The sequence below is a fragment of the Larus michahellis genome, chromosome 8 (assembly GCF_964199755.1).
Source record: "Larus michahellis chromosome 8, bLarMic1.1, whole genome shotgun sequence".
NCBI lineage: Eukaryota > Metazoa > Chordata > Aves > Charadriiformes > Laridae > Larus > Larus michahellis.
In genome coordinates, this window is record NC_133903.1 from 49,235,037 (window position 1) to 49,261,788 (window position 26,752).

The 26,752-nt window shown below is 37.6% G+C and overlaps 1 protein-coding gene across 4 annotated transcripts in view; it reads right to left on the bottom strand.

The window, feature by feature from the left end:
• The window catches only part of LOC141747155 (BEN domain-containing protein 5), a 969,363-nt gene that overhangs the window by 556,086 nt on the left and 386,525 nt on the right, over positions 1–26,752 (bottom strand). For all 4 annotated transcript variants that reach the window (XM_074596964.1, XM_074596965.1, XM_074596963.1 and 1 more), the window contains exon 5: positions 24,575–24,791. In XM_074596964.1, coding sequence (XP_074453065.1) covers positions 24,575–24,791 — 217 coding nt within the window. The remainder of the gene's footprint in view (positions 1–24,574; positions 24,792–26,752) is intronic.

The following is a 26,752-nucleotide window of genomic DNA, read 5'->3' on the forward strand; positions in this document are numbered from 1 at the left end:
CTCTAGACATCAGCGTAAGAACATTCATTCGGTGGAGCTTTGCATGTCTGTATCAGAGAAGCTTAAAGGAATAGGAAAACCAGCAGAGCAGACATTGAGGAAATGTAGTCCTGAAAGGAAGCTGCGTATATAGGGGTCTTTCTCTTGTTTTCTCTCTTTGGTTTTTCCCCATGTCACAAATAAAGTTCTATATTCTGTTATGGATAAGACGGAAGCTTCTGTGTATCACTATATTAGCCATTTACTCATCGTAATGCAGCCTTTCCATCCTACCTTTTTCTCACTTCTGCTTCTGGAAAGCTAATTTCTATTTCTATAAAATTAAAAGTCTCAGTACAGACAAAAATATGGAACTGATTTCTGCAGAAATAATTTCATGAAGCTTTTGACTTACTTCAAAATGTCACTAGGATTTAAAAACTGGTAATTCCATAAATTCAATAAAGCATATGTTCAATGCGTGAAGAACTAATTAAAGGAAATTCCCCAGAACTAGTAATTAAAGAATTAACATGTAATGCAGATGTTTTTGATGGAAAACCGCAAAAATAAATATTGCCCTAACACTGTCCAATCTTTTAATTGAGGACCTAGAAGAAAAGGTGAGTATACTACAGCTGTCATCTATGGACGAGACAGACAGCTGGAGAGTGGAATGATGATAAGGGGCAGGTTAATCATAGAAACTGGGTCACTATGTTACTTGTGCCAGTCCAAACTGCGTGATTTAGATGCAAGGAAATATGAAATTATACATTTATAAATAAAAACACTGACTACACCTACAGAACAAGAAGTGATATATCAGTAGAAAGGAACTATCCATCTGGTAGGGATAAAAGTAAAAAATCCCAAAGAGTATGTATAAGATGAGATGCAAACATCAAGAGGCAGGAAGGGTAATAAAAATCACTTTATAGATACTTCAGTAAGAGGGATATCAGGGAAAAGGCTAGCCCACTCCTAAAGAAAGGAGTGGAACATGATGGATGATGCCAAAAAGACTAATGAGTATCTTTTTTTTTTTTTTTTCACCTCAGTCTTTATTATAAGGTCAATTGCACTCACATAGCTATCACAATTAATATCGCTGACAAAGGGCCAGAGTTGAACCTCAAATAGGGGAGGTACAATATTCAGAGCACTTAGGTAAGGTAGATGTTTTTAAACGGTCTGAGTCTAATGAACTTCATCCAACAGTACTAAAAGAGATAACTAAGAATCTCAAAGTCATTAGGGTTTACCTTTGAGAACTCAAAAAGGACAATGGAGAAACTGGAAGACCAAAAAAGGGCAAGTGTAATGTCTATCTTTACAAAGGATTTAAAAAAAAGAAAAAAGAAAAAAAAAAAAAAGCAAGCCTGATAATTGTAGGCCAATCAGCTTATCTTCAATTCATGGAAAAATACTGAAACAAATAGCCAAACTATTTGTAAGCGCCTGGAAGGTAATGAGGACATGTATAACATCCAACATGGATTTGTCAAGAACAATCATGTCAAAGCAATCTAATTTTCCTCCCTTATAGGGTAACAGGCCTTGTGGACAGAGGAAAAGCATCAGATGTCATGTGTACTTAGGACTATTTCTGATCCTCTTCCACATAATAATCTTCTAAGCAAACCAGGGAAGCATGATTCAGATGAAAACAGTACAAAGTGGGTTCAACACTGATTCAGAAAATCATACTCAGGGAGTGGTTAGCAATGTTCCTATCAACATGAAAAGATATCTCAAAGTGAGAATCTGTGTGAGACTTTCCTAGGTCTGGTAGCATTTAGTATTTTGATTAATGACCTAGAAAACAGCATTATAAGCATACTTGCTGTGACAATATCCTCCTTGAAGGCATTATAAATACATTGGACAAGAGACCAGAATTCAGAATAACCTTGGCGAATGTAAAGATCTGATTTGGAAGCCATAGTACTTGTTCAGTAGGCATAAATGCAAAATACTGTATTTACCCAAGAATAATTAACTGCTTGGGATGGAGAACCTCTGACTTGGTAGCCATTCTGTAGAAAATGAGAAGTTGTTGTGGATCACAAGCTGGATAATCAATCAACAATATCTGCTCCAGAAAATACAAATGTCTTATTGCAATGCAAAATTAGGTATAGCTTGCAAGTCACAGAAAAATCCTTCTAACTCAGCACTGGTAAAGCTGCAACTGCATTATTTCACCCAGTCTGAGGAACTGCACCTCCAAAAAAACAAGGACAAACTGGTGATAATCCAGAAGAAATTTGTAGTCTAGAAAACATCACTATAATTAAGAATTAGGGTTGTTAAAGAAAAAAAAGAAATATGGATATAAGTAAAAAGTTGCTAAAAAGAAAAAAAAAAAAAAGAAAAAAAACCCTTAACCATAGACCTCACAAATTGCCCTTTGTGTTGATGTTTAGATAGGGCAAGACATAAATGACTTAAAGAGCAGCCAGGAAGATTGTGGCTAGATTTTAGGAAAAAAACTGTCAAGCAGTAAGAAGCAGTAAAATGTAGACAAGACAGATTGCCTGTGGAAGTTCTGGAATACTCCTGGAAAAAGCTGTCAGAAATAACACAGAAATCTGTCCAGAATAAGTGCTGATCCAGCCATGCAGGAAGGGTGACCAAGATTACCTTCCCATTCCGGTGAATCCATGAGCCCCACCGAAACACCCCAACAATGAGATCCTTCCACATGCTGTTTGGAGAGCAGTAAACAGGATTAAATACCTCATTTTCCCAAATATAATATTTGTAAGGCTGAATAAAATGATAGAAATCTAGAACCTATACGTTTAAAAAGATGTTGAGAAATTGAACTAGACGCAGCAAGAAGCCACAGAAAATACTCAAGGGCTGAATAAAATATCTTGAAGTGAGAATCATAGAATGGGTTGGGTTGGAAGGGACCTTTAACGGTCATCTAGTCCAACCCCCATGCAGTGAGGAGGGAATCAAGTACTACAGTACAGCACAAGTAAGCAGAATCAAGTACCACAATCTGTTGGGTTACCATCTTCCCCTCCCTGCCCCCCCTGCCCACCATTGAAAGAAATTCTTTCTTAATCTTGTAGTAAAAAATTAGCTTCCAGTGGAAAACAAATAAATATTTAATCCAAGATTAATTCAACTCAAAAATTAGATTTGTGTTTTTAACAGTGAGAGCAATCAGACGCTGGAACAAATTGCCAAAGGAAGCAGCAGGTACTCTGTTTCCTGATGCCTTGAAATCAAGACTGGATGTCTTCCCAAAAGACAGGCTTCAGTCATACACAGGTTAAAAGTTCAACACAAGGCAATACAGGTTTAATTTCACAGTCTGTGATGTCCTAGAGGGCTGCCATAACTGTTCAAAGTCCAGAAATTAATTTAAAGTGATCCTGAACTTCTTTTCCTCTGAACAGGAGGGCCTCTACACACACAGACTGATATAATTACTGTGACCTGAAAGTACTGGCATTGTCTCCTCTACACATGGGCTTTTTGTACACTGGGGACTCTTCCCAGAGCTCTATGAACTGAGAAATACCCTATCCTACCAGGACAATGGGAAATAATAAAATAATACTAAAAAAACACACTCCGCCAAAAAAAAAAAACAAACCCAAAGTTTATTTTGCTTGAAACAACAGAAGACGAAAAGTTCTAGAACTCTAAATTGGTAATTTGAAGGTATGTTTCTCCTCTTCAGAACTTTAAGAGTCTACTATTTAATGTGGTATTTAGTCTGTGAAAGTTCTGCCTGCTTTAAGAGCAAAAGGATTAATGGTTTCAAATTCAAGTGTGTTGACCTTTATTCAACATTAAAATGCTTATTTGAGCATTCTGCCATGGTACCAGTAAGCCTCTCTCTAATCAAAACTGTAAGGGAAAGAAAGTTTAACTCCCATATGCCCACAAATAAAATTATTTTGCATTAGGAGGTTTAGGGTTTTCCACACACACACAAAGTTAACATTGATGCAAAGAGCATTAAAACCACTGAGTATACGTGTTATTACTCTGGTTACAGGTTGAATGTTAGAGCAATATTAATGAAGATGATGAAGAATAAAAATGGTTAAGAGCTCCTGTTCCCAAGTTACTGCCCTGAACGACAGTTATGACATCAAACAATTTTAAGCAAATTAGAACAAAAGCAAATCGTACTAGTTACTTCTGAAATAAATTACAGAAATCTGCTTCCAAAAACCAAAAGCTTGAAGAAAACCAAAGAAGCAATTTGCATATCAGGATACAGCATCTACTAACACAGCAAATCAAAGTAGGGAATAAGTGGGCAACATTGATTTTGGGTAAAGCTGAATAGTAGAAAGGGTAAGTTGTAAACACTTCGGCTGACACAGGAGAAAGAGGTGGAGGAGAAGTTAAAGGCAATAAAGAGTCTGGATGCTGCTGCAGACTTTCAAGGCACTTGCGGAACGTAGAGAAAGAAGTCTTTAGAGATCACAGAATGGTTACAGTTGGAAGGGACCTTGAAGATCATCTAGTTCCAACCCCCCTGCCATGGGCAGGGACACCTCCCACTAGACCAGGGTGCTCAACTCTCTATCCAACCTGGCCTTGAACACTTCCAGGGATGAGGCATCCACAGCTTCCCTGGGCAACATGGGCCAGTGTCTCACCACCCTCACAGTAAAGAATTTCTTCCTAATATCTAATCAAAATCTCCCCTCTTTCAGTTTAAAACTGTTACCCCTCGCCCTTTTACCACACTGCCTGATAAAGAGTCCCTCCCCATCTCTCCTGTAGCCCCCTTTAGGTACAGGAAGGGGCTCTAATGTCTCCCTGGAGCCTTCTCTTCTCCAGGCTGAACAACTCCAACTCTCTCAGCCTGTCCTCACAGCAGAGGGGCTCCAGCCCTCAGAGCATCTTTGTGGCCCTTCTCTGGACTCGCTATAGGTAGATGAGAGGCTTATAGACGCAGATAGATGGAGGCTGAGAAAGCCTTGATGACACTAAATCTTTACTACTCTGATATTGATTAAAATAAGAACTATGCAAAAAGTGAGGCAGGGGGACATTTTTCTCAATGCAGTTTACCATTCTTCCCTTGTTTGCTGAACAAGTTGCACCATCAAATGCAATCTAGAACATAAGCCGCATATTGATGCCACACACGAGACCAAAGCTAATTCTCAGCTAAGATTTTGTGGTAACAGTCCTACCACATTTTGATAAGTCCTCTTCCCGCATAAAAGATTACTGGCCAGTCTTTTAAGGGTTGAAAAGTTTGTTGGGCAAAGATAGTTGTTACAACAGTTTGTTGAATGCAAAAAATGCTGAGAACCTAAAGAGCTAAAATAATTTCCCTAAAGCAAACAAGTAATCAATAGCTTACACGAAGAGAGAGTTTTGAGGTATCACATTTCAAAATGTAACAATCATTTAGCTAAGAATTAAGAAACGTGTCATACCTGAAGTTAGTCCTGGCAAAAAAATTATATATAGGACAAGTAAGAAAGAGCAGAATCAACTCTACAGGAATATGAAGGCTTAAGAAGATTGGAATAGTAGACAGGAAAATCAATTTATTGCATGATAGATGGTCATATGCAAAGTAGAATGAGCAAAAAAAAAAACCAAACAACTTTTGCAGCTGTGAAGGGGATCACACCATTATGGATTAGGGTGAATATTTCATAATTCTACTTCAAACTTCCTGTAAAACTATTAGCAGAACCACAGAAAAAAAATCCTATGAAACATGCAAGTGTTTTACTAAAAATACACCAACTCCAGAACTGCAAATATCATTCAAATTCCTGAGTGTCTTAGAAATCTAACCAGTGTCTAACCACTAACCCTGAACTTCAGGCACCAAGCAAACCAAAATGGGGAAGGTAGGAATGGATTTATTTCTGCCTCTTAAGCAACTTTAAATAAACTTAAGTAACAGAAAGAGGCATCCAAACAATTTATACTAATACTTAAAAAAAGCCTTTGAAAGAGTTAACGTAACATAAATCTGTGTCTGTATGGGTTTCACACAGAAGATGTGCTACAGCAGTTTATTCAGCCTAAAGACAGACGAGGCATGCTCACAGAGAATAAAAGGAATAAACTTGGGGAGGCTGGGGGGTGGAGATGGAAAAAGTCTTCTGGAAGGATTTTTTTTAAAATACTGTTACTTTAGGAGATATTGAAGTTTAAAGTAATAATTTTTTTTAATCGTTTCATTATTTTTTTTTAAACCAAACACCAAAAAAAGCACGACATCTTTACGCAGTCAATGCTATCAGTAAGCGACTGCAAAAATAACAGCGCCTGCCAAGAGCACTGGTGACTCTAAAGAAATATATAGGTAGCTGGGCTTAGTCAGCAGCGCTCCAAAAATCTATAGGAATCATTCTGGGTAGAATATGCATTTTTAATAGATAAAAAAGAAAATATAAAAATCAATTCAACACAGAAACAAGGCTCTAAGGTTTCTCCACTTCTGAAATACAAGCAGGTTGTCTTTGCCTAGGTCCTTTTTCACTCGCGTAGACTGTGCAGCAATGAAACACAGCAAGCTTTAACTGAGCCCTCTGAATTTATGTAGGTAAAAAATGATAATAGCATATACATCTCTGCCTATTGCAAGGAATTACCTGCCAGAACAACGATTAGTGGAAACCTCCGGCATGCCACCTTACAGCACTAGGGCCCTACAGGTTGTTGCCAATCTACACGATAATTTATTTCTGCTGCAAATGTAGCATCTCAAAAACAAACATTATTGCCATATCTCATTGTCCATCCCATTCCAAATTTTATGCCATGCAATTAACAAAACTAGCCTACGTTTATCTCCAGAGCCCATGTGCAGTATGATGGACTTGTGAAATGAAACAGGCACAGTGGTAAAGCATGTTCTTGCTTTTGCTGGTTCTGAGCATAAATGTTTCCTCCTCTCTTATCAGTTGCCTGAACACCAGCATGCTACAATCAGCTTCCTGCTAGTTAGTTAAGATTCTTGCTTGCTTGCCTTTCTTCTCTAAATACGGCACTCTCATGGGGCTATTGATCAGTGACTAAAAAAAAGCCTGGATGAAGCCCCTTTTTCTTTCTCGCCTTTCTTTTGTGTTATTGATATTTTTTTAAAAGGTCCTTTCATCTTCTCCTCCACCAGGAAAGCATTACTTGATGGAAATATAAGAATAATGAATCTAAAGCTGTTCAACACCAAACTACCTAGAAATGGAAAACATCCCCCTAGAATTCAGCCTCCTGCATTTCAGCGAGGCAGCACACACATGCTCCAATTACTTTCTCAGTTACAACATCAGTAACTCAAGAAATTTCTGTTCCAGTCAATAGCTCTTCCACAGATTATATGCCATTGGGAATAAGGGCAGAATTTGACCCACTTCTTTTTGGTCATTAAAAAAAAAACAAACCATGTATGATGAGTAGCACATCAAAATATTAAATATATTCTTCCAGTTTAAGATTTATAGCCTCACGCTGCTCCTGAAGCCTCTGCTTCCAAGCAGTTCGTGCTGTTATCAGGAGGGGTTAATTTCAGCAGAACTTTCGAAAACCGTTTCCCACTTCCCTGGTCATCGCCCCCGCACCCCCGCCACCCCTGGCCCCGAACGCGGGAGCGACGATGGCGGCTGAAAAGGGAGGAAGGTAGAGTTAGCCTGCAGCGTTACATAACCTGTCTGTTAACAAATGCAAGACACAAGGTAAAGTCGTGTAACCCAATTGAAACAGTTCGTACTGGAGGTTGATTTCCCTTGGGAACTGAAACATCAAGTAAGAAACTGAACCAGTTAAATATAACCTTTTTAAAGGGCAAAAGAATTCAAAGGTAATCAAGGATTTTTTTTTCCCCTCGGAAGGGCATTTATAATTATATTCCACTTTTATTTATAACAACCCTTTTAATGTTGGTACTACAAAAGAACTCCACAGAAAACCAGCTCTGCTTTATATAACAGGATTCAATCTACGCGTGGTTTTTATATGCAAAATATCTTCTACACAAGCTATACACTGACAAGGGCGCATTTCCCTTAAGAAACAAGGAATATATTTTCAAAGTGTTTCTTGAACCATGTGCCTTTCACTAGTATTGTGGGAGACTCGAGAAGAAATCCTTAACTTTTTCTTTGAGAAAGTAATGGCAAATGTCTACATACGATCCTACAGTGAGCTCAGAATCTAATGTTTAATTTCCTTTACGATCCCAGAATAAATTTAACATTTTGATTTAATCTACTAATTCCTGAGGAGACAGAAACAGGCCGGTTCCTAAACTGATCTTTTCAGCTTCCTTTCCACTGAATTAAGAAGTAGAAATGATGCGCATGAGCTCAAAACACATGAACTCAAAACTCAGCACCAGAGTGACGAGGTGGTTTGCGATTAATCATAGAAGATCCTAAATTGTGTGTTCATGTTGTGTTAGGAAAACAACAGAGCGGGATCTAGAGGTGCACAAAGCCAATGAGAAGCAAATCTAGAAGGAGGAAGGGTAGATTTGGGTGGGCCAAGCTGTCTCACAAAAGGTCTGCTGGGTGCAGTGGAAATTCGTCATATAGAAACCTGCCTCTGTGTATGCTTCTGTCTTCTACACATCTAGCAGACGCTCACACAATATCACACTGTAGCCTGTTTCCCTTGAACAATAAAAAAAAAATCTAAAGGATGGAGTCTTGACACAGCCAGAGATGCTCTCAAATTATCTTGTACAGATTAAAAACAATCAGGACTTTCCAAGGATGATCTTAATTATTGATCTATCCCATTGTTCACGTTGCCCAAATGCTTGTAAATATTACTATACAAAAACGTCTGTACAAAACCGCCCTGCTAAATTTATTCCATGAAGAAAAAAACAATATTAATTTATTCCATGAAGAAAAAAAAATTAATTTAATCTCAGAATTAAATGAGAGACCTCCTGTTTGAAGAGCATCACGCGTGCAGAATCCCGCTGTGGATTCTAATGCATGTACCTGCTCAAACTCTCGGCAGAGAGAGGGCGCGTACATGCAAGTGCCAGACAGAGGCGCCAGGGCCAGCTATTGCTTACCCACAACAGGCAATCTGTTGATACACTAAGAAACTATTATTAGGAGATGCTTTAGTCAAAATGCTGTAGGTTATTAATCACAGCTTTGGGGTTTCTGACAGGATGTTTTGATAAAATAAATCTATTTTAAGTGACTGTAATGAAATACTAACCCGTTTTTGAAGGGCTTTTAAGATGTTTTTAAGAAGTTTCAGATCAAAGACTCAGTTAATGTAACCTCCATGCATTAAATATTTAGCACTTATTCAGTCACTTGAGCACTCAGGCATCTTGACATTGTAAAAGGGGGAGAGGGAAATTGAGTTTAAGTCAGTTTTGCACAGTGGGATTTTTCAGATTTTATGTTAAAATCCCAGGCATGTAATTTTAATACAAAGGAGTCAATTCTTTTACAAGAGTATATGCACCACCCATTAAAAGAATTCTTTATGCACCTGCATAGATGGGAGAATAAATCCTCTATAGAGTCGTTTCAGTAAAAACTGTTGTGCTGTGATTAACATCATGATTGAACATTATTCTGTCTCCAAGCTCTCTGATGGACGAAACCAAATGCACACACTTCTCTTTCCAGAACAACTAGGCACTGGCAAGGAGCACAGAAATTTAACAAAGGCTGCTGCATTTAAGCATGGGTTTTTTTAGATATTTGGATTATGTGCCGATAAGAGATCAACAGTTTCTCTTTACAGTTTCATTTCTTCCAAGGGACATGCTCGGAGGTCTTCAATACGGATCAAGATGAGGGAAACAATCTTATTTCGTGACTTACTATAATTAATAACTTATATTAGTAAACTCCAAAGTATTAGGGGCTGTATATCCATTCTGGTAATGTAACACTATAAATTCTACAAGTTCTCAAGCGTCACCTTTCTTGTGAAAGTTCACTGAGTGTAGTAGGAACATGCAGATGATTTCAAACAGAATGAAGACACTCTTGAGTGCATTTCTTGGCTCACTTGCAGAGGATTATAGACATTAAAATATTAAAAATTGCCTTTGAAACTATTGTCATGAACTATCATTGGCCCATGTTAGTATCTAGTCTCAGAATCGAGATAAGTATTGCGTATTTCAATCCTGTTTAACACAAACATGGTCACATTAAAGTTCTTTGATACGCACAGTTTCTCTAAGGCTCTTAGATTTGACAGTCATTCTTAATCTATAAAGAAAAGGAATAACCTTAGCTCCAATGTAACCAATATATGGGGAAAAATACACCCCAAACAATTCTGCGTAACTTTCATTCACCACAGATATTTCCCCAAAACTTACAGTAGGACTGAAGACGATTGCACTCTAATTTGAAGTTCAGAAAGCTAAACCTGACCTCTGAAGTAATGGTAGCAATACATATTCCCAAATCTGGTAAGCATCATCATTACATGACCCTATTTGTCACAAGTGTCTTCTGAATGTTAAGCAAGCACAAAGGCTGTATGTCATCAGAGGCTCATCCGTGACTCTGAAAGACAAACAGCTACTGAAAACATCTACATGTATCTTATGGTAACTGGATGACTAGATGACCTCATCTATTTTCCTCAAAGCCTTATGTCAGTTTTTTCCTGGCCATGGCTCTGGAGCTCCTGTTTTCTCTGCCATATTAAATTATATGAACCCAGGTGCAGGAAGGTGCACAGTGATTTTACAGAAAAATGTCATTTCTTTGTACGTAACCTTAACATTTCTTATGCACGGTTGCCTCTGTATGCATGCCACTGGGAGAAACTCCCACATAGGAAATTAAACAAATGAATATTTATTCTGCTAAAGAAGAAACTACATCAGAACCGTTTTATCCAAAGAAATCCAGAACGGAACCAATCCTAACCACCAAATGCATGTAAAGTACTCCCCACTGATTTACCCAACAGACAGTCAGAATGTATCTACAAAGTACTACTGAGGCAGTTCATCTCTCTTGGGTTTTTTTGATATTGTTAAGAGTAGAGACCTGTGTTGAAATCATGTAATGAGACAATAAATCAAGACGATAGCTGAAGAACTTAGTTCTGTGAAAATAGAAGTCTAAAGCCTTTCTAGAATCTTAGAAGTGAATGATATTCCCAAAACTAGCAGGAAGCTTAGGGAAAGACACAGAGAATTTAGTAAATTGGTAAATTCTGAAACAACTTTGAGAATACTTTTTGGATGCAATATAGGAGAACATTTGTTGTAATGAAACACAGCACAGTAGAGGTCAGATATCAGATCTCCTTGCACCGCTGCCTCTGTAACAGACATACTCGGAAGGAAGGCAACTTTGATGGAGAGAGAGTAATGAGACTTCAGTGTAGGTGTCATGAGAAATGAAAGAAACAATGAAGATAGTTTGATAATAGTGAAAAAATCTTAAAAAGCCTTTGACAAATTTTATAGAAACTAAGTACAATATCATGAAATACTCAGTTTGAGTGTGGCGCTTTCAGATGCTCTATGGATTTTTATTTTTTTTTAAAAGGAAAATAAAAATAAAGGAAAGGAGAGGAGAGGTTTTCCAAAATTAGCAACAATAAATAGTTACAATAGTATTGATTGGAAGACAGGAAATGTGAAAATTATCACTTGGCATATTTTTCCTTATTCATGCCATTCTAGTAGATTCCAGTTTATGATTCTAGTAGATTCCGTGATTATGACCTTCTCAAATCAGGATTCACCCGCATGTAATCCTTTAAGATGCAAAAGAAGATGATTGGCATGAGACAATTTTCTTCTGTGTTTGAACGAAAGAAAAAAATACAATGCACATCTCAAAAGAAGAAAACTTGGATATAAGTTACCTATTAACATGAAAATCTGTTTACTCTTTTGGCATTCGGGATGATTCGAGTAAGCAACATACAATTAGCTTACCCAACTGTGACATGGTGAAGGTGTCTCCTAGAGAGATTTAAGTCAGTGTCCCTGGAACAAAAGCTGTAAAATTTCATATTCATGTTGGCTGCAAACAGGGGTGCAGATGGGATTCCCAGCATACAGGATATAGTATGAAGCTGCTGTAAGGAATTCTATCCATGATAATTGTTGAAATACATCTGCAGTAACTGGTGTACTGGTAAGTCGGGGAAATCTGATGACGTTTTATCAGTTCCAGAGATTTACTATCATAACACATTACCTTTAGGCAGTAGACTGTGATCATTGCTTTATAATAATTAGAGTATTTTTGAATGAAAGAAAATGTTCAAAGTCCAAATACTTTCGTTAATTCTAGTAAATTTCTGTGTAATAATAATAATTCCCAGAGAAGCCCAATATTCTGAATTGTCTGTTTGTGCACATGGGCTCCCGATTCTGTTAAAGACACACCTCTCTGATGTTTTCCAATAGCTTATATAGTGTGTGCTGCTGTCAGAGTACAGGCTATCCTACATCCTAGCACATGGAGCAGATTTCAAATTACATTCATCAACTTCTGAAACTAACCAAAGAAGGTATCTTTTGTGAGCTACTAGTTCATGGATGTTAATAACCACCAGTCCATGATCTTTGTAAACCTCTTGTTCTGACTCAGCATTATTGCAGGTAAAGTTAATGGTTTGTGAAAGTATGAAAGAAAAGAGAGTTTATCTGTGTTTTTAAAAATATATAGACATAAAAAACGATCGCTCCGCTAGGTTATTTAGGAAAAGGGATTATGGAGCAATACCTCTGTGGTCACCAGTTGCAGGAGCGAACTTTCTTCCTTTCAGAGTCAGTTTTCAGATGGAGCAGGTCAGGAAATTTGTGCCATTATTTGGAAATACATGAAATGAGTGTGGAAATAATTTCCAGAATCCAATTTGTTCTCCGGATGTTAAAAAATGAACACCGGTGCACTTCTTAGGTAAAGGAAAGATACATGAGATCAGTAAAGGATTTTAGTATGCAGTCCTCATTCGCTTCTACCAAAAGTATGTTTGTCTGATAATGGAGATTGTTGGTAGGTATACAGTAACCATCAGTTTACTTTCCTTGGTACTTACCTGATGGTTCATACTGACTTCGGCAGTAGGTACCAGGAGAGATGGTTGTTGTCCAGGAGCTTTGCAATCCACTCATCTTCCTTTTTTCTGATTTAACTTTCTAATGAACAGAGAGTGGATTACTTATTTTTTAATATACATATGTAAATTCATTTTAGTTCTCAAGGAAGCCCAGCTCTTTCAAAGGAAGAATTTGTATTTACCTGCATTTCTCTGGGAAGATTAAAAATTGGAGATTTCGGAGACCACAGCTATTCTGCTTCATTATTGTCATAGCAACAAATGATCTTGAAGCACTGCATGCAACATCTATAGCCATTTGTAGTATAGCTCTAGCTACTAACTTGTTTTCGTTAACGGACAGAATAAACTAGTCTCTGTACTCTTTGGAATTTAATTGATGAACTGTAAAACAAATGGTTACAGTTAATAAAATTATATTTTGCCATCTGTGTCCAGTAATGAGAAAAATCTGAATTATAGGAATGAAAAAGAATGAAGTTTTCTGCCAAACAGATCAATGCATCCCACCTCTTTGTCAGCATTAAATTAGATGTTATCTGTTGCTGTGTATTTCTCTCATTGGTTGCCATGGCTAATGGGAATTTCAGCCAAGATGGACATATAGGAATTCTGTTTGACCATGAGGAATATAATATCTTTTTCTTTGTCTTTCTACGAGTCTGTGTAGTATGAGTCTACAGTGTTATTTGGTCTGAGTGCATCCAAGTCTCATTTATGGGAGAACAATTTTGTTCAGCTCTGCAGTGTTATTTGCTGTTACAAAATCTTATCTATTTCTATAAAAGAAATCTAGAGGATATGTGCAGTTTTATTCCTAAAGCTCTGAAGGATTTAAAAATCAGTTGGAGCTGAAGGCAAATCTGGTGCTGCCACAGTATCTTGTAAAGATGATTATAACAGCAGAAAAGTACACCTTTGAAACACATATTCTTGTTTCCTGAGTTCTCATTCTGAGCAGTTTGTTCTCTTGAGAGCAAGGATATATGATGTCTGGATTCTTCATAAAGATAAAGAGGCCACGACAATTAGAAAAACCCCAAACTTTTATGAGTTCTCTGGGACCCTACAATATCACTGATTCCTATAAGAAGAGATGGTCCTCGTGCAGAAGATACAAAAGTACTTTATGTCGATAACTTGATTGCCTACAGCATGCTAAAAATCTAGACCATTTCCTTAAGCTTTAGAGAGGAAGACAGACTGCAGGGCAATATCGAGATTATGCTTTTCCACTCACTATAATGCTTTTGATCACCCTGTTGAGAGTAGTAACACTATTCTTGTTCTACATATTACCTTTCAGATTTTGAAACATTCATTGTTTGGAATAATATATGCGTCCAGGTCTAAGACAAATCTTGATGTGCCTCACTGTATTACCAAAATTTTTCCAACCCAGTACCAACCCTCTGTTTTAGTCTTCATCTGTTAATCTACAAAGTGCCCTTAATCGGTCATCTCTGTCATTCCTATAAATTTTCCATCAGGCGTAACACCTTACTGGCCATTTTTCATTCTCAGGAGGCAAATAAGAAAAACAGACCCGAGGTCTTGAATCACACGCACTGTGCAAGATAGCAGACTCCATTTCTAATTATTTTCTCGAGCATCGTGGACTGTACTTTGAAGAGCTCAGCAGTTGCAAATAGGGCCTGGTTTCCAAAACATTAAACTGCTTTTTGGTGTGTAAATATCGGAAGCTGGGCTTCAATTTTGTGTAACAAGATTTCTGAAAGAACACGTTCCTATTTTCAGCTCGTCAAAACTGTACGGGAAAACGTTGTGCGCGTGCCTGGAAACGACGAATCGCGTGCGCTGTCCATGGTGCTGACAGCGATTTGACCACTCGATTCTGAAGTGAAACTCCAGATAAACTACGCTCTGTCTAGTATGGCTAAGCTCAGACAATGAACACCAAAGTCTTTACCACAGACTGCTTCTAAAGGATCCAGGCTTCTGAAATCATCTCCTTCCCTATAAAATGGCACTACAGTCAGAAGAACGTTATGAACCTTAACTCTACCATTTATGCAATATTTTGGAGGCTGTCGGGGCAAAAGTTCTACAAAAATTTGGGTTTTCTTTAATTATAGGCATAAACATTTCCCTCATTCCATGCTTCAGAACAATGCAGCTTTCATAAATATGGAGAAGACTAGTTAATATTTTAATTCCAAGCAACTTAGATTTAAAAAAAACCAACAACACAACCAACATTTAACAATGTGCAGCTGTTACTAATGAACTAAGCAGCTGATTAAAAATATCATGATGAATGTTAATGCATTATTATAATCCACCTTAATGCAGAAAATATAAACGGAAAAGAAATATATGTATTATAAAATCCTGAAGTCTTTAGAATTTGAGGAAGTAACAATCCTCTTAAAATTTAACTAATTAGGTCTAAGTGCAAAATTGGATCCAATTAATGGGAAGTTCAAAATAAATGGGAGAAAACTGATTTCTGAAACTGATTTTTCTTTTGAGCATACTTCGGAAAGTTTCCAAAATGGATTGTATCTTTCCTTTTTTGTCCTCCATGTTACACATTTGTTAGAACATCAGATAAAGTAGTTCAAAAAACCATACACTTTCTGTAGAAAGGTATGTCCATAATTCTAGGGAATTCTGAGTGAAAACTTTTCACTGTGGGCCTAGGTTTGACTTTTTTTTCATTGAAAATGCCATGTAACTGAGACCTTTTCAATCTGTGTTCATTTTCTCAGATTGTTCTCTGCTGCCACAGTATGGTGCTCAGCTGCTGTTTGAAAACATGAAAAAGAGGATCTTTATCAGAGAATGCAGTTCTTTTCATGTACCATTATGATTGGTTGCCATGTAAGATCTCTTTTAAAGAGTATTAAAAAGGCTTTAACCTGTATCTTACATTTCCTAAGAAGTGAAAAATCAGTTTTCAATTAAGTAACTACTGCTTTACATTAAAAAGCTCCTGTCTCCTCATGTTATTTGTATGTAATTTTGTCTTCAAAACAAAGATAAATACTGTTTTCAGTATTTGCGGATAATAGCAGAACTTCAAGAGGGGTTAGCATTTTCTAGAAATACCTTAATTCCTTTTTTCAGCACTATTATGATCTTCTAAAATAAAATAAGTTTAAATGTAATATGATGTCTTAAAAGAAGGATGGCACTAGCCCCCCTTACGTGTAAGTTTGATGTCCTTCTTCATTGCGCTATTCTTTGATTCAAAAATACTTTCCTAACGGAGCCACAAAAATACTTTCCTAAGGGCCACTGAAATCACACTGCAATCAAGAATGGATCACAGGCTACATACAATATCTCCCAGTTATGCCTTCTATAAATTTATTAGGTTGTCATGAGCCTTAGTTCTTCTCTACAAGTATGTATGTTCAAATACTTGGGGTCAACAATAGGGATGCCCTTAGCCAGCATGGGCCACCTGAACTACACTTCTATGGTCTACATTATCTTATAATCTGTATCAAAATTTTTTCTTATTTCTTTATTTTCTCATTCCTATATGATATAAAGATAAAGATATATCCCAGATTCCGTTCTGACATAGAAGCTGAAGTCTTTTTAGAGACAGCTTTCAGTTTTCAAGGCTTAAGGATGACAGAGATAAAGTCTTACTGAACATGTGCATGCCAAGGACAAAGAATTCCAGGATTAGCACAGATCTCTTACGCAGAAGGCCTCAAGTGCACATCTTACTTGTACACTACAAAAAGGACTGCCGAGAAATGGTGAGATTCACTTTACACACAGACATTCAGCGTATTTATAGAGAAGTGCAAAAAAAGTTGAATGCATTACCTGAATCAGCTTCCCCAACCAGATGAAGACAAGTGATGAAAATGAGGTGACAGACAAATAAATGCTTCCTTAAATCAAATTTGAGGCTTCTTTTCATTTTTTGAGTTATTTCAGTATTATCTATTAGGTATATACCGTTACAAGAGGGAAGATTAATCTGATGGGAAGGTGAAGGAAGGTATGTAGAAAACTCAGACCCTGACTGAATGTGACAAAGATTTTTGTTTGTTTATTTTTAAATGTTTTATTCGTTACATTCTGTTTACAGTGGGAGAAAATGGCTTGCAGGCTTACATATAAGTCTTAAAAATCTTGTCCAATGGGGATTTTGTAAAACTGGTAAGTTATTTGAAACCATACCTACCTCATTGTGAATTTGTTTTATTCTAACACTACAAGGAGTGAACAAAGTCACTGGCCAAATCCATTGGCTACCAATGACTGGCAAGTAAATTCTTTCTATATCCTACAACCAGATCTCTAATTTAGCTCTCCGCTTCAGTAGTGTCGATGTACTGTAGGTAAAGGTGAAATGTTAGATAAACAAGACCCTGGGAGCCTATTAAAACAAACAATTAAAAGGAACTGAAATATAAGTTAACCAATAGCCAGATCCGTTTACATTAATCTAAGACTTAAAACATTACTCCTCTTTACTTTGTAAAAAGTAGTTTGGCTGGAAACACTGGGAATCTGGGCTTAAAGTCTAGGATTTTTTTAATTATTTTTTTTTCCTGTAGTCATGTTGTTATAGTGGTAGTACAAATAACGGCAAAATATCAGGGCACCAGGCCTTGATCTTGCAAAGCGTTGATTGTTCTGACCTTGGAGCTTAAAGGCAATTTTACACACGTTTAACTTGATGCCATGAACTGTGCCAGTGACTTCAACAGGACTATTTAACATGCTTAACTTTAAATCTATGCTTAAGTGTTTTGCTGGATCAGAGCCACAATGCTCAGTTTACACAAATTATGTGAACAAGATTTTGCCTAAGGTATTTAGAGATTCTAATACATTATATTTACATTTTGTAGCTAGTATAAAGCTAAATCAATAAATAGTTCTTTCTTTGGTTAAATTAAAAGGCATAAATCCAAATCCTCTGGACTGAGTAGATTTAAAAATTGTTAGAGAAACCTCCGATACTAAGGTCTCAGCCCTACAGTAATGCGGGCAAGGCTAACCATCTTCTGGGTTTACAATCAAAGAATACAGATTAAAATACAACTCCAGCCCCACAGATGCATCACACAGTCACCACTCAGGAGACCTAAATAGAAACCAGCTCAAACATAGCCAAAATCCCAGCAGAGTCAATGCAGTAAAGTGCTACGGGGCAAATGTAGCTAATAGCTCCACATAGCACGATTTCCCCTACATGCAAGTACATTCAGCATCACTATCAACATGGTAATTATTGCTTAATGCTGTGCTACAAAAGAGGGAAAACAAATTTCTGTAAATGGAAGTGAAAGAAGAATTAATGCATTCTAGTCTTTTCAGTGCTTTGTAAGGGCCGTACATATCTTCAAAATCTCTGCATGTCCTTCAGGGCAACTAGGCAAATTTTAAAACCATAAAAAGCTTTATATTGTTGTATATACAGGACCTCAGACTTGCTTTTTTGATAGAATCATATTAATTGGTTGTAGTATGTTATTTCACAAGCACCAACCAAAAAAGGAGTTCTAGTGAGCAAGATGCTAAACACGGAAAGTAAAATAGGTGCTCCCTGTCCCCAAAAGCCTAGGATGCAGTAATTAAAGGCAGCTGCCCAGATCTGGGGGTTGAACTGACTGTGTGGACAAAACCAGTTTGTTTCCTATTGGGATTACAGGTATCCCACTGAGTTGCGTGGCACCCAACCAAGCAGTAGAAAGCGCTGAGGACAGGAATGAGTAAAATCTGTCTCTTACCTGAAATTTGTCATTGCCATGAAACAAGGATTCAGACCTTCCTGCACTTGGGTGTTAATTCAGGTATGTCAGGACAACTGACTAGATCACTAATGTTTCCTCTCCAGGTTGAAGCCTGGACAAACCACAAAATATGCCAGATTCTCCGGAAATGCGGGCGTACATACTCGAGGACGGAGCAAATAGAGAGCACAAAAGTCATAAGGACATGGAAGACGGGTCACTGATACAAGGACACTGAGCGCACAGAAGAGAACATGACTACCTTGTACAGTCCTGGTATTTAAAAGACCTCACAAGTATTTTGGTTTTTCCTTGAAAACTCAAAGAGATGAGGGGAATGAATGGGAAAGAACAAAGCAGAATAAGTAATGTTAGAGCAGCAAAGAAATTGCACAACTTCCTTCTTGCAGTTAGTTTATGAAAGTATAACTGAACGCAAAGAAAAGGGAAGGTTAGATTTGAGGCAAAGAAAGGGCAAGCCAGATGAAGGACAAGTGTGAAGCAAAGGTGAGGTGAAGACCCTGACATGGAAATGGAAGAGCCGTGAAGCAAGAAGCCAACCCGCACAGCTACAGAAAGTCCAGTGAAAGCTTCAGAAAGGTCACTCGCTTTCCAAACGTTTCCCTGTGTGTCTATAGGATGAAAGGGTGCAATGTGGGGCCTCGGCATGAAAACAGTTTGTATAGACTAACACCACCACTATAATTCATTTACTGTCATTCCTTTCTGCAGGTTTTCTTCTTATAAAGTGGATCATAACAGTTTTTCTGCAGGAGATATCTTGACTCAAGGGATTGTTTATGCTCAAAGCTGCTTTTTTTGTGAAGTTCCAAGCATTTTTTTCTAACGGTTTTTAAATGGATAAGAGTAGTTGTAAAATGTGAGCTGCAAAATTGACTTAAGATTTGAACCCTGCTTCCCAATTTAAGATTTTTCACTCACAGTTAGATAAACAACAATTTATGCAAATCCTTCTAGAAATTATTTTACTATATGAAACAGTGCTCTTCTTTCTGGAATTTAAGAAATAACCAGCTTATACATTTAGTAACCTTGCACAATATTAACTGTAAATGATGACTTTATTGAGGTTTTTTTTTTTTCTAAAACTATGTATTGCTGCCAACTTAAACCAAAGCATTTCTTGTTTTTATCATGAACAGTTGTATATATCCTACAGACAGATGGCAACTTTCAACAGTAACATAGTTTTGCCCATCTTTCCCTGTCTATGATTCCCACAAGCCAGTTTATCTCCCAGAACTTCCTTTAAATTCTAACACAGAAATATTCCTAAAAACTGGTGGTATAGAATAGTTCCCTGTTATTTTTCACGTTATTTCTATAATTTCCCTGGTACCATACTGTGCTATTATATACTATAAATCGTATTTTCTTTCGGAAAGAACTGTTGGTGGTGTTATTTTTAGGTCCAATTCTACTTCCGCTGATATCCAACACAGCTAAGAAAATAGCCATAGGACCATTTAAAATCTGACATACAGTTTTAGGATGACATCCATATTATGAATGCTATGGGAGCAGCAATACTCTATGAGTAAATAGATACACCGCTGAATAAAGAGTATGTGCCTTGAACATACATGTATGTGCATTTTTACATTCTAGAGAAATGAGAAGTTGGGATTACTCTTTTTTTAAGCGTTATTTCTTTGGCCTTTTGCAGACCAAGTAAATCGCTATAAATTGCATTTAGATGACATTTCAACCTATTTGCAGTCAGATCCATTGGAAAGTACAGAATTTGATACCAACGTGATTTTAAAGGTATGACACATCACACTGAAGCCTGTAACTTTTTTTTTTGAAGATGAAGAGTATACTTTTCTTTTACAGAACTGTTATTACATAACCTAACACTGAACACAGAAATGGGAAATTTAACCTTAGAAAAATTGTCTATTTTCTTTGCTTCATGCTTTAAAACAGTCATAACTGAGCAGTTAAAAATAGACCAGTAGATATCAGTAGAACTGATCAACTACTTTTACAGGGGTACCCAGTCATTTAGACAGTAAATAAGGGATACTTGATCAATGAACCAGCAATGTGACATCTGGTGTGCAGTTTCACAGTCTTAGGGCCTCAGTCTGACCTCTCTGATACCAGCATAAATCTGGAGTTACTTACATAAATTAAAAGCACGCACCAAAGTGGCGTGGAGTCAGAACGAAGCACCTTGTGTTCCAATCTGTTTCACTCAGTATCTCATGTCTGACTTAAGAGATTGGCTCACTTACAGAGCTCTACATTAGACATATTGCCTTCTTGTTTTAAAATATGTATGTTTAATATTTAATTTAACAGAATTCCATATTCCAGTCTCTGTGTACTGTGGAAGGCCCTTTGAGGCTTGTGGTTTGTACGTGCAGTTGCAATTCTCCTCAAGTGTAATTTGGAAGCACCACTGCCTAATGGGGTGAAAGGAAGTATCTGTCTCCTATTAATCTTGGCTCTCTTTTGAGTGAGTAATGAAAATATTGCCAAGCCAGTGGCGATTTGTAAAGTGGGCTGTAGGAGCTGAGCCAGACTCACCAAAACCCATTTAATTTATTATGCGTAATAGTGAAATACTAGTAGAGGTACAGGTCTCATCAATTGTCCACACACTTCAAGTATGCACAGCTAATTTAGACTACCACCTTCAAAAGACGACACACAAAAATTTTGCCAACTCTGAAATATTGGTTATAACGTTACATATAATGGTTACTGCACGTGAGACCATATAAGTATCATAAAATAGGTTCTGTAAATGTAAATTGAGCCTGTGCTTATGTTTTCATAGAAATATAAAAAGTATTTTTCATTATATTATGCTGTACAATATTGTATAAGATATACCAAGAAAAAAACACATCAATAATATGCAAAAAAGTAACTGCACGGTTTCAAAAAAAACGCTCACAGGCTTTGAACTTATGATCTGTTGGGACAAACGGTAGAAAGTCTGAAGTCACCTAAGGCCAACAATGGCAGACTGAAAACGGCAGTTTAAATGATACCTGGGTGACTATCAAAGCTAGCTTGCAGGAGAGACTATTTTCAAGACCATTTGGCACATCTAGACTTCGGGATAGCTCCCTGAAGTAAAGAACATAAACATTAAAAGGTCAGAAATAGAACAGCTAAGTTATCCACTCACACTGGCAATGGGAATCTTTGCCATTTGGCTCTGAACCACTTTGCCATTCTGCATCCTAATGACAATTACATGTCCCATACTGATATTTCACTTTCAATTTTCATAGAATTAGTGAAAGTATTTAAGGAGTTAATGGAGGCATAGTACTTTCTTTAGAGAAAATATGAAATTGGATTAGAGATTAGATTGCCTTGAAAACATTACATGCAGCAAAATGTGCACTCAGAAAGCCTTCAGGAGTAATCATCTAAGCACGCTTTCCTGTGACTTGCATTTTACTGTTCCACGACAAAGAAAAATAAAAAACCCCAAAGATCTGTGGCAAGATCCCGTTGTCTCCAAGAGGCACAGTTCAAAACTTCATAATCTAGGGGAAGTAAAATTGCTTCAAAGCATTCTCCACCCTCACAATCAGGAACCGCTGCAGGGAGCTGTAAAACTCCCCTGGAATGAACCAGAGGGTATTGCTGACTACGTGGCAGCTCAACGGACATGCCACAGCCGTCCCCCAACACGCCACCCTGCTTCAGCCCCGTGCCCAGCATGAGGACTTCAGAGTTTGTCCTCAGACGGCATCTTTAAGTTACCTTTCACCATGTGCTACCAGGGGTATCGTCCCTTTGCCAGGAATAGAGCTTTTAAGGGCCTCTTTCTGCCAATCTGATTCCTCTTAACTTACGTAAGGGGCCAGAGCAGGGACGGAGCTCGCTTTCATAGCTCTAAATCTATCCTATATGGCACGCAATTCTCTAAAGTACAGCCAGCTTCTGCTTTGATGAAGCGCTGTGCAGTGAAGACTGAAGGATCCTGTTTTTCACCATTTAAAGATGTATGATAGCAACAAAGCTCTATGTTAAAATATTTAACTTGCAGAGAACTTATGGAAATTGTCTATTCAAGCTCAGCAAAGACATTAAATTACCAAGCTGTTCTAGGACAGTTGTGTGTGGAGGAAAGCCAGGAATGCTCTGAGATTGTAATGTTACTTACAAAGATTACAGCATGAGCCTGATTCAGAAGCTTTTTATACAGATCAGCATGGTGAGCTGCAAAATGTTACCATATCCATGTCTGCAAAACATACTGTGTGTGTACATATAGATATAAAATCAGGACTTATACACAGCACATTTCCTGCCACATTTTGAGTGGCATCTGTTTGTTTAGTTTGCTGAAATATGAAAAATAATATTTAGCAACTACTGGTAACACAATGTTAACAAGATTTAAGAGTACAGCTCTGTCTGTCAAACTGCAGATAAAAGACAAATCCTTCTATCTCAGTGTTTTAATCAGTCAGATCGGGGGTTTGATGAATATGCAAATGTGGCTGTTTATACACTATTTTCAGAGTGAAAGGAAACAAATTCAGTTTCATTACAGTATTAATGACAGCTCTGTCCTCTACGATTAATAATTAAAGCCCTATACACAGAAAAATGATAGTGCTCCTTCCTCCCACCCTCTGAAGATTTTACTTTTCCATTTTTTTAGTATCCCTTTCCCTTATAATTTTTTGTCCCTCTAATTGGAATGATTAATAATTAATACTAGTTCAGGTAATAGTCATCTTTAAAACGGGAACCAACATAAGGGTTAAAAAATACTTTCTTTTGTTAATTCTGGTTTTACTCTTCTCCATAAGTTAGTTTTTTCCTCCAAGTTTTATGCCACCATAGGGATCTCAACGGCCTGCTTTAATGCTGGAAGCTTTTTATTTATTCCAGTGCAGGCTATACATATGATTTTATTCTGATTTTCACAATATATAGTGGGATTCTTTTTAAAGCCCCAGCTGGGATCAGCAGCCTTCATAGGAATCGCAGCTTTCTTCTTCTGACACACACACACACTACGAGTTTAGACCAAATTGAATCTCAGAGAAAAGATTAAGACTGTGTGACAAGTGCACTATAAAGTCTGAGAACACAAAAGGGAAAAAAAAAAAAAAAAACCAAACCAACCACCCAAGATTTCAGCTATTATTTTTCAATCTGCTGATTTCTGAGTCGATATGGGAGTGGCTGAGTCATGCTTTCTGAATCCTCAGGACTGGCAACATTTCAGAGAAAGGTTATAGCAAAGTGAGCAGAAGTTCAGCCTTACCATTAACTCTCCTTCTTGCACCAGAACAACTATCACATTTCATTTTCATGTGGCCATTAGGATCTATATTGAGACCACTAAACCCCTTTAATTTCAAATCACCAAAGCGGACATTCTAAGAGTAAATAAAATAGGTAGTTCATGTATGTTTTGCATTATTTTACCAATAAAAGGTATATGCTATTTCCAAAGACACATATTGCCTTCTGAACAGAAAAGCTCTTCCAGAAAGCCAAGTGGAAAAAATACTCCAAAAATCACATTTTCTTCTGTAAAGCTGTTTCAGTTTCATCTTTTAATGCTTTCAGAGGTGAATTGATCCTACATGGGAACTTAGCATTGCCTTGTCTATCGCAAAGGAAATATTTTATGTGAGATTAAATTAGCTTTTGTCTATATTTCACCATGCAGGTATGCTACCTCATGTGTCATTGATAGCAGTAAAACAAATACGTACGTGTGTGTACTTTAGCAGGGATGATGAATTATACCCTATAAGCATTTAAGGGTAGACATTCATAATGAAGCCTGATAGTTGGCAAGCGTGCCTATTACTTACCACGCTGAGTCCTAGCAATTCTCTGCAAAAGTAGTCCATGTTCCTCCTTTGTAGGTTGTCAAGATAGTGCTGAAGGCGAGTATAGGTGTAGGGGTAGCAGTAAGCAAACTGGTAAGTGTCATCCTCTCGGTCAAAGCAAAAAGCAAATGACATGACATAGTTCTTCCTGTGGTCTGGGCAGCGATAATAATACACATTTTTAGAGGGTATTCTTTGCCTAAAAAACAAAACCAACATATATACATTGACATAAGAAATCTGAGCAAAAAGGCTACGTGAGATTCAAATTTCCTCTAAAGCAAATGAAACACAACAGCTTGAACGGCTCAGGAGCTGGTGAGCAGAACTTGCGTTTCGGAGCGCTCATGCAGACGACCTCCACGCCAGGGGCCCGTGCACGGCACAGCTACTGTGCTGGTGCACCAGAAACCACAAGGACTGCAGGTCTCTCCAGCTGTCCAAACTGGCAGGGCCACCATCGCATGGGAGAGCATCACACAAGCAGAGAAACCCACTCCCAAGACGTGAAAAGGATGCGCGGGCAGTTACGCTGTCCTGTACTTCGCTACCAAGCTGGTGCAATCTCATAGGCACTGCACAGGCTTCAGCCAAACCTCTGGCTGGGATGTGGCCACATCCTTTCCTACAGGCCTAATTCACCAGCACAGAGGTGAGGCATAATCAATGATGGAATGTCAGTATAAGGCAAAATTGACATAACTGTTACCAAAACTCAGGACATCTTTATATTTTTACTATCCTTAATAGTCAGGGGCTATATCAACACTTAGCAGATGCATGGAGGAAAAGATAAATTCTTGAAGTGGGGGGGAAAAAACCTCCCAAACTCAAACAAAAAACTATAGGTATGGAAAATAACCTCGTCCTAAATTAGAAAGCAAAGGAGAAAAGGGTATTTGGTCCTGTTCCAAATTGGATTGCTGCCCTCCTCGAGAGTTCTGGATTATAGTGCTGACAAGATAAAAATGAATATACATGATGGTAAATAATTATAATAGAGACATTTATGTCATTGTTATCAAGCTGGTATCTGTTTAAGAAATAACAAATGTCTGCCTGACATCTTCCACCCAACTTCTGCTATTTCTCAACAGAAACGAGGAACATTTCAGACGTGGGTCAAACACTTTTTCTATGGACTAGAGATGTTCAGTATTTCTCTTTGTACTCTTTCTTCATTTCATAGATGGCTTTTCTAGCTTTATTTAAACAGGAGATTCTCTAGTCACGCCATGCACTTGTAATTTGATGTAACTAACTTACCAGTCATGTTTGGCAACAAAACACTATGGTCCTGCAGACTCTAACTGATTCAATTACACAACATTATAAACAGGTCTCATCTAACGATTGGAGCAGATCTCAGCTAAACTAGGATCATGGTGAGGGAAAACATAACAAGATTTACAGACATAGCAGTAGTAAATGTGCCTCTGTAATAGTTCCGAGAAGCTGGTCTACTGCAGAGCATCAGTTTTGGCCTTTCACTGCTAATATGAAATAGAGGACAAAACCCTCTCATTATGCAGAAGTACGTGTTGGCAATTAGCAGCAGTTAAGGAGTCTGATCAGCAAGACTCAGTAGATACAAAGAGAAACATAAAGGAATTGAGATGTTCTTGAAAAAAGTACAATAAAGAGCCAGTGATGCAGTTAATTAGACTTGAAATAATAATTTATTTGCCCCTTTTATTGCCCTGGTTCTTGAACATACAGGGCTTCAAGAATTCACGTCAGTATTTTTGGTTAAATAAGGCACTTGCTTATCACTAAGATCTGAAAATGATTTTTAAGCCACAAACGTGAAGGACAGAAAAACGATTCTTTTGATTTTTTTTAAAAGTATCAGTAGGGGGAAAATGCCACCAGCCGTCTGCATGCAGTACCCTAACCTAATAGGTTTCTCCAGCATCTTAACATATTTCTATCATTCGCCCTTACTCTGGAGTGCTATAGGACATCCCTCATTTGATCTCAAATCAAGCAGATGATATGGCAGTGGGTAAATGTATTCTAGCTCCCAGTCCTCAAACCGTAATGCAAGTTTAAACAGTATGTTGCTGAGTTGTTGAACTTTATTTGTTTCCAAATTAGCATGGGAGAAATAACAAAGGACAAGCCTCACTTTACGCTATAAAAATTTCATGTAAAATGAGA